This window comes from Vitis riparia, chromosome 18, assembly GCF_004353265.1.
Source record: "Vitis riparia cultivar Riparia Gloire de Montpellier isolate 1030 chromosome 18, EGFV_Vit.rip_1.0, whole genome shotgun sequence".
In the NCBI taxonomy this organism is placed as follows: domain Eukaryota; kingdom Viridiplantae; phylum Streptophyta; class Magnoliopsida; order Vitales; family Vitaceae; genus Vitis; species Vitis riparia.
In genome coordinates, this window is record NC_048448.1 from 1,776,081 (window position 1) to 1,792,351 (window position 16,271).

Here is a 16,271-nt window from a genome sequence, read left to right on the forward strand (position 1 = left end):
TAGCATGCATTGGGACAAGAACGTGTTTGGTGATTATTTTTAAAAACTGTTTTATGATATTTTATAAAATAAAAGTTAGTTTAAAAATTTTAAATACTTTTAATTTATTTTAAATATTTTTAAATATACTTTAAAAGTAATTTTTTTTTGTTTATTATTTTATTTGTGAGTATTCTATGTGATTGTCTAATTATTTTTTTAAATAGTCTTTACAAAATAAGTGAAAATAGTAAAAAAAAAATTAAAAAATGTTTTGTGAAAATATTATATTTTTCCTTCTTAAAAAAGAAAAACAGTTTTTAATTGTCAAATATATTTACTTGATTTTTTATTTTAAAAAATAAAAAATTGTTATAGTATCAAACATACCCTTACTATCAAATCCTTGTTTTAGCTCCAATTTTAAAGTTAGAATTTTCGGATAGATTTGAAAGAATGGGTGACTAATTTATAAATCGTATGATTGCATCAGGGAAAGAACTAGAAAAAGGAGAAAAAATGGAAAGAATTTAAATTTTTTTATTTAACTTATAGAAAATATTTAAAATTTAAAATTTTCAAATGTTCATTGTTTATGCAGAATAGGTATAAAAATCTAGTAAGAGAATAACAAGTGTATTAAAATTGAACTTTTTTCTTATTAATTTTTTCTGTTTTTCCTCTCATTTATTCTTGGTTTCTCTCCCTCCAACAAACTTCTGCAACCCAAACGAAGCCGAAAGATCTACACCATGGGAACAACAGTATATATCAGCAGAAAAACACAACAAAGAAAATAACATAAGATAAAACTAAGAAGTATTTTCATTCATAAGCTGAGATCAAAAGATATCATGGAACACCTTCCCAGATTAATTATGCAATGATACATGACCATCTCCAACCCCCACATAATTCATTTATTTACATACTTCATGTCATAGTGGAAGATGAAGAAGAAGAAGAAGAAGAGACCTCTTGTGAGGATTACTTAATTAACTAGCTAGCCAGCAGACATGGAAATCAAACAGCAGCTCCAACATTCTTCAGACCAACTTATAAAAGCAAGAGAGAAATGAGAATGCACTTATAGTATCATTAAGCATGCAAATAGATATTTATATATATGAAGATGACCGACTGTGGGTGGAGTTGGTGAGAAAATAATGAATGAAACTCTGCGTCCCCATCTTCAACTGTTTGTACAACAGGGCCAGTATCCTCCTCTTGATGCCTCCCCTAACCGGAACTATGGCCCTATGGTCGCCGGTCGCAGCTGCGGCCAGCCCAATTCGCAGCACCGTCATCGGTGTCTTCTCAACCTCCATCATCATGATCTGCTTCATCATGATATATGTATATGTATATGTCACTCCACCGTCCACACCAACCAACCTTCTAGTTCTAACAGAGAGAAGATTTGCATGAGAAAATGTTGTTTTATGGAGAGTATTTATATATATATGGGGGGATGGGAATGGGTGAGAGAAGGAACCTTCGTGCCACTTTCGTACCCACTTCTACAATTATGTTTTTTTGTGCGCACAACTGCATGAGGGAAGCTGCGAGTGATTCACGTACGCTTCAAGATTAACTAGAGTATCCTGCGCCACTACATGTTAATAACCTGGTATTTTTTGAACTCATGCACGACTGTAGTGACTTTTTATTATTATAAGTATTAATTGATCCAATTTGTAGGGTCATATATATTGAAACATGCAACGATTCGGGTGATTTATGATGATTAGTGGCCCACGTCTTATTACATGGGGGTGGTCCAATTTGTGGGGCTCCATCCTAAGCTGTGTAAGATTGAAGCATTGACTTTGTTTTTTTTGTCGGTTGAAGTAAATGAAGGGGGTCCTAGCCAACTATAATAATTGGGATGCTAGCTAGCTCTTATTTGATAGCGTAAAATTTGAAATACAGCAATGTTGCTGTTACAATTTTTTTAAAAAAACCCTTTTTCCTTATTAATTTCACTCCTATTAAAAATAAAAACCCTTATTTTTTTATGAAAAATTATAAATAAAAAAAAAAGTGTGATAAAGGGTTACCCACTTTAAACTTTTTTTTTTTTTTTCAAAATTTCCTTGATCCAAACAGAGTGTATTCAGGATGTTTCATATTTTGTTATCAAAGTGTGCCCCACATTTGATTTTGGTCCAAATCTAAACATCTTCAATAAAAATGAGATTGGAGGTTTAAAAAAACCTTTTCGAGGGAACAAAACAAGAGAAAATGTTTACATTCCAAATATTAATTTTTGTTTTTGCACAACTTTTCCAAAAAAGATATATAATTAAAATTTGTCCTACTGGAATTAGTAGTCTGGTGGCTTTTATAATTGTCAAGCCCAACCTCTAGCCTTGGATTTATTGAAAATCTGTCATTTGGTCAATTATTTTGCATGAGTGCAAAATTGAAAAGTACACCTCCCATATGGTTGTTCTTTACTTGCAAACCCAAATAAATCATTATTATAATTTGTTAAATAATTCACAAGTAAAAATTATTTTAAATATTTTATTAATTTACCTTATTGATAGAGTACCCAATAACATGTAGTGTAATCTCTATAAAAGAAAAATCCAAAAAAAGAAAAAGAAAGTGCTGAAACTGCTAGACGTGACTGGTATATATTATTGTTACAGACAGAGTCTGCTATCATTCAAAGTTGTCTCTTGTTCTACAGTTAAGAAGCCTGTACTCGTGTGAGTACCAGCTCCGCTTGTTTGGATGGAAAACGAAGGAAGAAGAGAAAAGGAAAAATCAAGAGACGTAATCATAGCCTTGCTGGCTGTTGACTTATGCTGCAATGTCATTTGGGTGGTTATATCACTAAGAAAAGAATTTAATAGGATATTCAATAAAGTCTTCTATTTTTTTTAGCTAATCTTATATTGATAATCGTTTCATCAAAAGTATACCTCCATTGATCTAGCAATATTCTCAAACCCATTTTCCCAATTTAATTAAATACATTTTTAGATATGAAATAAAACCCAAATTCAATAATCTAGTCCCTCCACATGCGTACAAGATTGGCAGTGTTACAAGGATTGGAATTAGGCCTATAGTCCAATAAATACAACCTTATATAAATCCAACAGCTGAAACACGAGCTCGAAAGAGACTATTTGTGAATGAGATGTACTGCAGATAAGGAGCATATGTGGTCCTTGACGCACACCTATTCTGCAAACATATACAAAGAAAAGCTCACCACTGTCTGAATAATTAAGCACCTGGTCTCCAAGAGGATGAAACTGAAGTAACAAGAACACAGCATCAGAAGAGTAGTAACTGGGATATATAGCACAGTTGCTAACGAAAAACTTAAGTTCATGACCAGAGGCTAGGGTTCGTCACAGTTGCAAACAAGAAAACGAGCTATCCTTCCAGCAATGAGTTTAAGCTTAGAAATGAAACTCGTGAATATCTGACGTTTGATGCTTCCCCTGACTGGTGGGGTGATGCCCTTTTCGATCCTTTTGAGCTCCACGCCATGTGGGGTCTTTCTGAACCTGTTGCAGTCTATTATCTTCTCCATTTCTTCAGTTTCAGCGCTCTAGGTATACGGAAACGGAGAGTATTGGTGATGAAAACAAAGAGGCACAAATGCATGAATGAAATACTGAATTATTTATAAACCGAAAAAGGAGGAGTAATTAAGAAAGGTAGCTGTTCTGGACATAACTGTTGAGGTTGACGAAGACATAATGCAAATGAATTGGCACTCTGTCTTTGTATTACAAAATTATTCCAGTCTTTATCAACGTTACTCTAGTCATCCTTTGAACTAATTAATGGAAATATACACGCACTTTCCAGCAACACTAGCTACTACAGTAAAAGAACTAAATAGATCATAACCATATCTATCTGATCAGAAGACTATTCATTGAATATTCCTTCTTTTTTTTTTTCCATTTTTTTATTTCATGTGTGAAGGCGGCTGTGAATTCGAAAGGATATAATATGATTTGTTTGCATGAAGCTCGAGCCATCATCTTTGGCCTCGGAAACCATTTTAACTTGTAGTTTGGATAAAGAGAATATTAATGTTCTACCAGTAATTAACTAACACAAAGCTTGGCTAGATTATCAGTACGGGTGCATGGTGTCGCTGTCCATAGCCGGCCACAAGAATTTTGCTATTCTACCATTTACTTTGTTCCTGTAAGGACTTCCATGGATCAAAAGCTTGCCCAGAAAAGAATGGACTTGCAAAAGGTGTATTCATTTTGATTTTGGTAAAAATAAATATGAAAAAAAAGGAGTTCGTTTTTCCGACCTATTAAGACACATGAACATTTATTGGGTTAGCAGGACTTGCAAAACAGCTAGCATGCTCATTTAAACTTTAAGACTTCCACAACTGTATACCCCCTTTCTCATCAATATAATGATAATAACGTCTCAAGTTTTTGGAAAAAATCCAACCAAAAGATGCTCGTCCGCGTTACTTTCCCGTGTACTTGGGAAGTTGGAATACCCATCAAATCTATATTATTATTATTATTATTTTCAATGATATTTTTAAATATCGGTTGGTTTTCCCCGGCCGGCTACGAAAGGAAGTGATCCACGTGCAAGCTCAGCACACGGATGGTGATTTAAAGCAAGATCGCCCACCAGAGAATGATGTTTTTATATTTTCTTGTAGACGGGAAGAGTAGACTAGAGACTTCCATTTTATAAGTCAACTCCACACACAACGCCCGACCCTTTCCCACCTTCTCGCCTGCACTATCTCAACTTGGATTCATGTTTTACTAATTTTGGCATTGGTTGCTATTCTTTTCTGGATGTATTCTTTTTTCATTCAAAGTCTCCAACAATCAAGCAAACTAGGACAAAATGATAAGACCCAAAAATGAATTCACCAAATTGATTTATTATAATACGTAGTAAAAGGGAATTAAAGTAAAAGGACATCGACTTCAAGGATTTGTGTGTGAAGTGATTATTGGAGGACTAGTGACTCCAAAAGAGGTAGGTTTGATTAGTATTCATATATACGCGTAAGTGACTTGGTATTTGTTATAAAGTAACGGGGTTTTGAGGACACATCGTCTTCAACCTACTCAGCAAGTCGTAATTCGTTGCTACCAAGCACCAACTGAAACATCCATGGAGATTCTAACGTACGTGCATGACCCCACACGCTTCCTTTGCTGGCAGCATCTCAATCTTCCAGACCCTTTCCCTTTCATGACTAAACTTCATGGAAGAAGCTGAAAGAAAATAAGAAACCGGGACCATACAGCCGTGAATTCGCTTGTGGTCCATGGAAATGGGTGTCCCTCGTGACATAGTGTTTGTAGACTGCATGTTGAGATGTACGCTCAGGCCCAGAGATAAAGGCCTTCAGATTGTGCCGGAGGCCCTGGGTAGTTAAGGCCTATCTAACGTTGTCATATCTATTTAGCTTCATATGAAAGAGAAAAATATTATTAAATTTACTCAACTCAGACACCATCTTTAATGAAAATGTTAGATGAGTAACAAGAGACGACCATTGTAACCTGAACTAAAATCCACAAATTTCTTATTGTGTTTACGAGTAGAGTCATGTCATATCAAGTCAAGAGCTGCCATTGGACTCATCCCATCTATAGTCACATAATATGCCAGACAAGCCACAAATATATACACAAAGCATGAAAGGCAAGAGCCATTGATAAATAAAAGGATATACAAAGCAACAGACACCAGCCATTGATAAATCAATAAGGAATGAACAAATGGACCCAGTACCACAAGAATTGCATTCAAAGAAATGTGAATGCAAAAGAATCAAATGATTCCTAAAACAAACATTTCCTTTTCTGCAAAATGAGATTTCTGGCTTCTGAGGATTCCCATTAATTAAAGGGCCTCCTGGTGTATTTCTCATGAAAGCTAAATCCTTCTTAGGCCTTGACACCCAATAGTTGCAGTACTTCAGATTGATGATCAATGTTGCCTTTGAGATTATTTTGCCGGCAACCCAACTCAAAGAAGGAACGTGAAGAAAGCTTGGAAGATGGATTTCGGGTTTCCCCAATTTTGAGGACGAGAACCCTCCTTACTTGCTGTTAACGAACCATGGGTGTGATCTCCCTGTCTTCCCTGAAAAAGAAGCGTAGCATTTCACTCACCATATGCAATTCATGAACAAATTTCAAGCTTGAAATTATGATACAAAGTTGTTGATGCTAGAATAATTTGATCAGATAATTGAAGAGAAATAAAAAAACTTTGCTTAATCAGATATTGTTAATAGTTAACACAAGAACATTGGTTATTCTATATTGGACTGGGGAAAATGTATAAATATATGCATCTAAAGTGTATGTTTTATGAACAAACATTAAGACTATACCTGTGCAGCATCCTTCAGTGGCCCCCAACATTCCATACAATTGTACTTAGTTGAGCTGGAGTGGAAATAGACCCGAACTACTGCATCCATTAGCTCTGGATGTTCTCTGAAGAACACAGAATCCCCATGTAACACAGCTTTAAGCACCTACCATGCACCAAAAGAGAAAAAAATTTGAGTCCTATATCATTCATTCAATAGTCATAACTCATAATCATCAATCTTATACAAACTAAACAATCTGCATATACAAGATGAACTTACCAGAGGCAATTCCTTGGAGAATATGTGGTATCTGAATTCAGCTGCCAAGTTAAGAAAGAGGCTTGGACCACTCAAATAACAGTGAACATGAAGACACTTTTCCCCCTTTACTTCCTTCCACTCAGCAACCACATCATCCTTGTTGTACCACCCTTTCAACTGCAATACATGAATATGCAAAGATCCAATGAGAATTTCAGGTATTCCAGAGCATAGCACTCTTTTTGTCCAGCTATCCATACACAAACACACTGAGCTAGTCCTCATCGTTCCAGAATGTTTGATTATTTTCATGATCAGGTATTATTACACAAAGTAAGCAAACTTTTCTGTGTGAATGCGTGTAGTGTTGACATCAGGAAGACAGCTTAATTATGTGCTGGAGGAGTAATTAAAAAGAATCCGCACCTGATCAAGGCTGATGATATTGGATATGGTTAAGGTTAGATTAGCTGTAAAGTCACAGTGGGAGAGGGTGTATACTCTTGGACTGATTCCAGAGTAATTATCAATTTCTTCTCCCAGGGGCACAACTTTCAGCTTTGAAGCGTCAAATTTTGCTGGAGGACCCAAAAGCCTAGCAGCCTGAATGTAAGAATATATCAATAGCATGTTGCCTAATTGAGAAATCGGAGAATTAAAAGGTTCTTAACTTGTAACAAAACTTGGAATTTGAGCTATTTAAAATAAACAAATGAAATGAAGACCACAGCATTGAATGGACTAGGGACTTAAAAAATTCAACAACTTGTTCATTTAAAATCAATTAATCTGTTCCATAGAATGAAAAAAAAAATATAAGAACTTGCTTTAGATACACAAGTAAATCATTTACTCATCAAAATAAGGCTCTGTCTGGCTTTCGGAGACCATGAGGAAAAGGAAAAGAAAGGAAAATGAAAGAAATTTTTGCTTTCAGGCCAGTTTCGGCTATGCCATACTCGGTGGAATTCATTGCATTTTGCCATTATATACATATGACGGATTAAAGAAACTGGATGCACTTTCACTGTACCCCAACTATAAACATAAGCCCATGCCTTCCACTCTTAGATGAGCATATTGTAATGGTGGTTTTCCATTTTCTATTCTCATTTTCAGATGGTTCAAGGCAATGGGACAACTCAGTGTTTGAAAAGGACTGAAACAAACTGGAGATGGTTCCAGACTCCCCCATCTTTAACTTATGTGTTGCTATTGTCACTAATTAAGGCATAATGCACAACAAAAAGGGTGAGTATATAGCATCAAGCCAAAAAATACAGGAGGCCCTTTTATATCGCTATCTAAGAATATGAGAACACAATGTCAATCAACTTGGCGTCCTGTTCCAATCATGAACATAGGGTGAACCCCTAGAACCATTTTCTGAGTTCAACTTTTCAATACATCAAACTACAGGCTAAAATTTTAGATAGTTCTCCATTGTTTTTTTTGTTCATCTTCACCATTGAAATGTTCCACTATGTTCTCCATTACCAGATGTTTGATATTTTCCAAGAAGCAGAATGAAACTGCTAACAACACATATTGCAAAAAATTGAACCCTCTAAATTATGCGGAAAATACCAATCAAATTGGGATCAGATAGGAATTCATACTGAAGTATCCCTTTGTTCAATTCTTGCAAACATGGAACAAATAAGATGCAAACTTGCAAACACAACTTCATTAAAATGTTATCAAGTGATTGTGGCAAGCTCAGAAATATCTGATTGAGGGATGATTTCATATTTACATTTTTTACAATTCCCAAGGCATGAAATAATCCATGTCCTGAGTCCATGGCTATTGTGATGCGTCAATGGCATTCAAAATGCCTTAGGATTTCACTCATTGACGACAATTCAATGGTGTTAGAAATTTCAATATTAGGGCTAGTTAATGGTGAATGTGATAATTAGGCAGAGTGGACATATTGAACAAAATCAAAATGCCGCAATCTAAACCAACACCCAGATTCAAAAATCAACATATTAAAACAACCCCGCTTCGAAATTACTCTCTATCATCAATTTTTCCAATCAAAATGCCAGTATCCAAACACAGAGAGAGAAGCAACAAACCTCAAAAACCAGGGCATTGTAGGAGGCTTTAGTGCTGCCAATGGAAGAGAGAACAACGGGTTTGGATGCTCTGGAAGGTTTGAGGCTGGTGTGGGTCATGGAGAAACAGTCCCTCTGCGGTGATGATGAGAATGGAAAAGCACAATGACAGGCCATGAAAGCAGACCAAACTCCTACCCTTCATCATTTTTGACAACCCACCATTGTCTTCACACAGAGTTTCACTGTCAGTGAAGGTGAGGGAGAGAGATGTGGAGAGTTGGGGTTCATAGTTTTGGTCATGTGGACTCCAATTCACGTTCACAGGCCCTCAAGCCCCCAAAATCTTTCTCAAGCCATTCCCACCACACATTGCCTCTCCACTACTTGGCCTTGCCCCTCTTAAATTTATACTAGATTTTTCAATTCTGGTTATTTAAAAGATGGATTTGTGTCTTTGTGATTGGTTATGGACTTGAACGATGTGACACGTCATCACCACTGCTCCAATTTCTGATAACTATTGTGCGGATAATGTGATGGCGTGGCCTTTGTTGGGTCCAATCACCAAACAGCATCACTGCCAGTAAGGGGAAGGAAAATGATTCATGCCAAAGAAGAATTTTTTTTTTTTCTTTATAAAACTCATGTCAACAAGAAGAATATTTTATATTTGTAATTTTTATAAAAATTCAGTGGCATGTTAATATGTTATATAGATCTAAAAAATATGAAATATTTAAACGAACAAAATTTGTATTTATAAGAATTTCTAAAATATTTTTCAGAAAAGACTCAATAGTATATATAAAAAAAAAAAAATTGTTGAAAGTGTAGAATGATGAAGGCACCACGAAGGTATGTGTGATTTATGAGTGATCAACTAACATATCTCATGGCCAAATTGCCCACATTCTCATGGCATGGGAGGACATACGAATTTTAGCAGCATTTGAATTATTATCCTTTCTTAATGATATCTTTGCTGGGAGGTACCAGTTCCAATGAATCCTGTCTCGCCGATTTGAGAATAGATTGTTACCAAGGTTGGCTCTCAAGTAGGAATGGGAATGCGAGAGTTCGTCCATCCCAATCTCTCCCGTTTATTAAAAACAATTCTCATCCCTCTTTCATTTAAAAAAAATATATATATATTTTTAAAATTTTTAATTATATTAAAATAAATATATTTTATAAATAATAAAATTATTATATTTTTTATAACTTATTTTATTATTATCTATATATCAAAAATAGTAAAATAAAATTTTAAATTAAATTAATTTTAAATTTTAAATTTAATTTTATATATAGTTGGAATTGGGCGAAATGGGACAATATCCGAACCGCTCCGGATTTAAAAAAAAAAATCTCATATCCATCCCAAACTCGTTTATTAAAATTAAACATCGTCCCATTAGGAGCGGAGCGGAATGGGTATCCGAAAAAACCAACTTCATTGCCATCCCTATTCATAGGCTTTAGATTAAGTTCGATTTTAAAGATTTTAGTTTTGAGTAGGAACTTAAAGCAAGCTAAAATCTGAGTTTAATTCTAATGATTTGAACTCAATCAAGCTTAGAAAAATCAGATGAAATTATGTTTGGATTGAATGAATAACTAAGATGAGATAAGGTACGTGTAATTATTTGATTTGATTTTATATGTATAAAATATAGAGTGAAGAATTGAATAATGATCATTATGAGGGGGAAGGTCATATCAATTTTGTTTCCATTTGAAGTATTTTCTTCCCTGTGCCCATGTGACGGTGAGCCCTGTGTCAAATTTGCAATCGTCTCATCTGGTACAGCTCTTGTTGTTGGGCACTCCCTTCCCTTTATTAAAAACCCAGAAGACAAAAATGATTGTTTATGATTTTCAAAAAATAAAAATTCGGAAAATAATGTGATGGGCCTCTTGGAGGTGAGGAAGGGTTAGATCTCCTATGATTGAGGTTGAGTCCTGCCCAAAGGGTTTTAACTTTTAACCTTGAGAGGGGATTCGAAATCTCGAACCCAGGCCCAAGCCTCTAATTTGGGTCACAGTGAATGAGAACACCTGCAAAACAAAACAAAGAGGCTCCGATGCCTAAGTCAGCAATAGAATAAAATATAGGTAATTATAAAAGATATTTTATATATACATACCTTCACCGAATGATGTCAAATTGTCTCTAATACACAACATTTAGAGCACCTAACAAATTGTTACATATTTCCTATAAATTAATATATGTAACAAATGCTCTTCAAATTTGTCAAATTTCTCTGTTAATATTGTCTAAGTTGTTTCTAATAAACAATTTTTTTGTCTCCGAATACTCTTCAACTTCCCGAAAATCTTCCATAAATATAATCCAAGTTCACTAAAAAAAAAATCTTATTTTTTCTTTTAGTGAATCTAAAATCCATAAAATCAAATCATGTCTGTAAATATTAATCAAAATCTAATTTTATAACCTATACAATGAATTCTAAATTCTAAAACTAAACTTACATCAATCATCCAAAAGTAGGATCACCGTTCTACTTAATCCCCAACCACAAATCTTCACCAATAAAATACTAACAAATCTCCCAAGACCAAATCCAAAAATAATTTATACATCTCCATAAATTTTCTATTACCAAAACCTAATCTTAATTTCCTCAAAAGTGATCTAACAAAAATTCTTCAAATTTATCAAAATCTTTCATCATACAATAATTGATACTTTTTCAATTTATCAAAATCTTCTAGCAAAAAAGTCCCGACAACCCCCAACCAAGAAGGGCAAGCACTCTTTATTGAGATATTTAACAAATACTTTTCAAATTCATCAAGCTCTTGTATCAATGTGGTCCAAACCTTCTTCATTGATGTCATCTTTTCTCGTAAGCAAATTACCATCTCCAATTCATAAAATGCCTAATGACACAAATTTATCATTAACTACTAATAATTAATATATCTAATAAATACTCTCCAAATTCTTGAAAATCTTCCCTCAATAATGTCCAAATTCTCTCAAGAAAAATCTCAATTTTCTCTTAGAATATTTAAAATCAATGAAATCAACCATGCCTTAAAATAATAATCAAAATCTAATTTTGTAGTCATATGATCAACTCCAAGTTCTGACATTGAACTTAAATCAATAATCTAAAACTAGAACTATCATCCCAAAACTCCCGGCTTGTTCCAATTAAACACCCAAACAATAAGATACTACCAAATTTCCCATAACCAAATCCAAAATTAGTACATCTAACCTCCACAAATTTCACATCATCAAAATCTCAACCTAATTTCTTCAAGGTAAGAGATGAAATTCACAATCTATAAAGCTAATAATATATTGATAAATAATTAAATCCAAATTTATAATTATATACATTAACCATCCAAAATTCAAATAATTTCAAGCACCTAATTTATTTTAATCTGAAAGTCCAACCACAAACAAATTTTCTATAATCATATCCAAAAATTGTAACTATAGTCCAATTTTATACCACAAAAAGAGTAATTTTTTCAATAAGTATGCTCTCAACATTGTCATAATCTAAAATCAATGGATTTAATAACAACTAGATTTTAACCAATGGTCCTCGTATTTATTCTATTTCAAACACCAAACTTCCATAATCCACTGCCCAAATCCCAATTTTCTATTATAAATATGCGAAAGAGGAAAATTATTAATTTATTTTTTATTTTTAAAATAGAACAAATAATAAAAAAAAATGGATAAAGGCCAAAATTACCAAAAAAAAAAGAAAAAAAAAGAAAAAAAAAACCAAAAACAACGGAAATTGGAAATATACAACAATGAATAATTTTTATTTTATTTTTTAGAAACCAACTGAGAAAAAGAACAAAAAGACTTTAAAAGATGGACAAAGACCAAAATTTTAAAAATAAAAAATAAAGACAAAAAACAACGGAAATTGAAAATATGTAGCAATGAATAACCCTTTTTTTCTTTTTTCTTTTTTTATATAATATATAAAAGACATTATTATAGCCTCTTGAGAGCTATTCAAGAATTTTAAGTTGATTCACCTATTTTTTAAAAAGAAAAGGAAAAAAATATGCATGAGTGAATAAGGATTTTTTTTTTTTTTTCTATTCCTTCATCTTGTTTTAAGTTGCCCTTTTTCCTTAAATATTGTTTAAGTTTATTGAAATCAATTTATTTATTTTCCCAAATTAATAAACAAAAAACAAAATATTTGATTAAAGCGACATTAAACGATCAATTTATCCTTTCAAATATTCACCAAAATTCAAATAACCAAAAAATGAATCAATGAACAATTCTTAGACTCGAACTAAAAAATTTCAAATATTAAATAGCCTAATGTCCAGGACTTTGAAAAGATTAAAGTTTGTTTCACTAGCAATAAATCGAATAATGCCACAAATAAATACTAACGCATGTAAAAGATAATGCAAACACAAGTTCAATAAAGGCGCATAACTATAGCATTGATATAATGACTTTAGATTCACTATCGTCGACTCTTAGAAATGTGAATGCAAAACTTGTGCTTAGGACTTTTTTGATTTTCTGCTCTAACTCCCCATTTATTGCTATTTTTGTTCCTCCCTTTTTTCTTTTTCTTTTTTATGAGAAATGACGGCTTGCACACTTAGTTGATTCATTGCCACCCAAGATAGTCTTTTTCATTCTCAGAGGGTTTCCAACTTTTTGTTTAAAAGTGATGGCTTACACGCTCAAGTGATTCATTGCCACCCGAGGTAGCCTTTTTCACTTTTTAGGAAACTTAATGTATGAAGGAGAAGCATACTAACGATTTTTCCACCACACTCCTTCTACACTCACATTATCTTTAAGTCTAGTATAGATCATCAAAAATAATAATAAACAATTGCCATAGATATTTGTCTTCAACTTACAAGTGTTTAACAATGAATATATATAGGTATAGATTTTGTTTATAAGCAAATTATTTCAATTTTATTACATGGAGACAAAACTTAATCCATACCCTAACCTAGAACATTAGGCTTTCTCTTTTACTCTTATTTAAGTAAAGCTCAAGTCTTGAATATGAACATTTAATTCATTTTTGAAGAATTTGAATTGAAGGGAAAAATGAAATTCACATCTATTTTATTTATTTTTTCTTATTAAATTATTTGATTCTTTAATTTTTCTTATCAAATTATTTGATTCAATAGAAGAAGAGAAAAACAAGGCAACATGCTAGACAAGTTTTATTTTTTATTTTTCAAATTATTTTTTTATGGATAAGAAGATTAAATAAAAGAGAAATCCTAAAATTTGGAATATTGATTTGAGTGGAACTTTATAACAAGTTTGGATGTGAAAAAAGAAAAAAGAGGAAGCCTAACTAGGATATGGTATATTGAGTCACATGCTTTCATTTTGTAAAAGATGAAAAACGAAAAGAATATAAAAATAATAAAAATAATTAAATAATAATAATTGGAATATTGAGTGAAAAAGGATGAAACAACAAAAAGAGCATTAACAAAGATGAACTAGAAACTGGGATGTTGAGTTGAGTGGAACTTTGCAACATACTTAAGCATGTTTTTTTTTTCCTTTTTTTTTTTTTTTTTCTTTAAAAGACCTAAAAAACTAATAATCCTAATAAATGGTATACCTCTAGGACACGGTTCACATGAGTAAAACCCTAAAATATATGTATATAGATTAGGAACTAAAATGACTTAATGGCAAAGGACATGAAAATGAACAAAGTGAAATGACACAGAGACAATTTTTAAAGAGAGAAATGGGAATGATATGAGAACGAATGAAATATATAGTTACCGCCCTTGTGCCATTTTGGTGCTTGCCTTCGCCGCCATCATAAAATCAGAGTATGTCCATGGGTGGTACAATGCGTGCAACTATCACAGTGATGTCGTCGGGTTTGCCACCACTTCTAAACTTTCCTTCCATCAATGCAGCTATTGTGTACGGGGAATCACCACTTCTAATCAGTGAATTTTCCTCGGCCAGCTCCGCCAATAACTTGGCCAATAGTTGTGGCTCCATACAACCTTCTTCACGCAGAACCCTTATAACCACCTCCATCTCATCTACGAACACATTGTCGAACAGTCCATCCGTTCCAACCACAACCACATCTCCTGCCCTTACCCCAAGTATAAGCTCCTGTAGATAAAATGTTTATAAGCACCGGAATTATGAAATGATCAACTTAGAGTCCTAATATTTTGAAAAAGTGCTTCTAATATAAAAATTGTTTTTAAAAGGAACAAATATATTCTAAATTTCAAATTCAACTTAATCCAACTAACCGATCTTACCCAAGATTCCAAAAAAATAAAAAGAGTTTATTAAACTTATGTCAACCTAAACTTAACAAAATAATAAACTTATGATAAGGTACAAATTAGGTACCTCTGCTATACTTGGGTCATCACAGGTCTTCCCCAATTGACACGGACAATTAAAAAAATGTTGTTGTATGGATGACTTGTATATCATTTTTCCATATCGAAATAACATGAATCCGCTGTCTCCAACATTAACAACATTTAAAAACTGTAAAGTAATAACAATAGTTAAAACATAATAAATATAAGATAATCGATTTAAAAAAAAAAAAAACTTTTGTATATATTTAGATTCATAAATTTACTAAATTACATACCTCCTCCGTAAGTGTTATGATACATGCTGTGGATGATCCTTCAACATTAGTATTAGAGTAAGCTTCTTCCAAAACCATTTGTGGATACACAATTTCTCTATCTTCCGCATAAAGGGTGGTGACACAATTATCCATTAGTTGTCGAGCATATTCACCCCCATCTATGCCCTGCTTTGCCCAACCAGCCACACCATCGGCTAAACCAATGGTTTGATGATGTTTACTAATAAAATAGGCATCATCTCCCCTCGTACTTGATTTACTCTTATCCGGTATGTAAAAAGATCCGAGATCCATGATCAAACTCCTTTCACTCAATAATTTCATACCCTTCTCAATAGGTTTTATCCTAAATAATAAACATATTCAAATGATCAAAAAATATATATATAAAGAAAGAAACCAAAAATACTTAGGCTAAAAAATGGAAATCATGATATTGAATTCACACTTCAAATATGAAATCTGAATATACAATCTTTAATTAATGAAAACAACTCAAATTTCACGTTTTCTTGTGGTATTAATTTGATATTATAAATAAAAATATACTTGTTGCTATCTAAAACCTTCATAAAAGAAAACTTTCATACCTTCTCATCATACTTTCCTCCATGGCCTCGTCTTCCATTGTATTTTTTTCAAGATGGTTGAAAACAATTGAGTTTTAGTTCAAGACAACAAGTAGCAAATACTGGAATGAGAATAAAGGACAGGTTTTGATGACGAATATTTATATTTAAGTAATAGTAATTGAACTTGTTTAGGATTCTACAACTTTAAGATCATGCTAGATTTAAGGGATTTGAGGATAAGATATAAGATACATCCATGACTTAATATTCATATATCTACATATCCCATTTGTAACAACTTTCTATTTTTATTTTTCTCAATTTTTTCATATTAATCATTTGTCAACAAAAACATAATTTAAAAACAAAATTTTAG

The 16,271-nt window shown here is 32.8% G+C and overlaps 2 protein-coding genes across 2 annotated transcripts; both read right to left on the reverse strand.

Annotated features, from left to right (window-relative positions):
• Positions 1–5,514: 5,514 nt before the first annotated feature.
• Positions 5,515–9,039, reverse strand: LOC117906021 (magnesium dechelatase SGRL, chloroplastic). The gene is made up of 5 exons (XM_034818946.1): positions 8,683–9,039; positions 7,025–7,201; positions 6,617–6,775; positions 6,353–6,499; positions 5,515–6,099 (listed from the first exon to the last, which is right to left on the reverse strand). The coding sequence occupies exons 1-5, from the start codon at positions 8,836–8,838 to the stop codon at positions 5,983–5,985; spliced, it is 756 nt and encodes a 251-aa protein (XP_034674837.1). The 5' UTR covers positions 8,839–9,039; the 3' UTR covers positions 5,515–5,982.
• A 5,326-nt stretch (positions 9,040–14,365) lies between these two features.
• On the reverse strand, positions 14,366–15,985 carry LOC117905535 (probable protein phosphatase 2C 55). Its single transcript, XM_034818439.1, has 4 exons — positions 15,914–15,985; positions 15,321–15,669; positions 15,068–15,211; positions 14,366–14,818 (listed from the first exon to the last, which is right to left on the reverse strand). Exons 1-4 carry the CDS (start codon positions 15,949–15,951, stop codon positions 14,516–14,518), a joined length of 834 nt encoding a protein of 277 aa, XP_034674330.1. The 5' UTR covers positions 15,952–15,985; the 3' UTR covers positions 14,366–14,515.
• Positions 15,986–16,271: the final 286 nt, after the last annotated feature.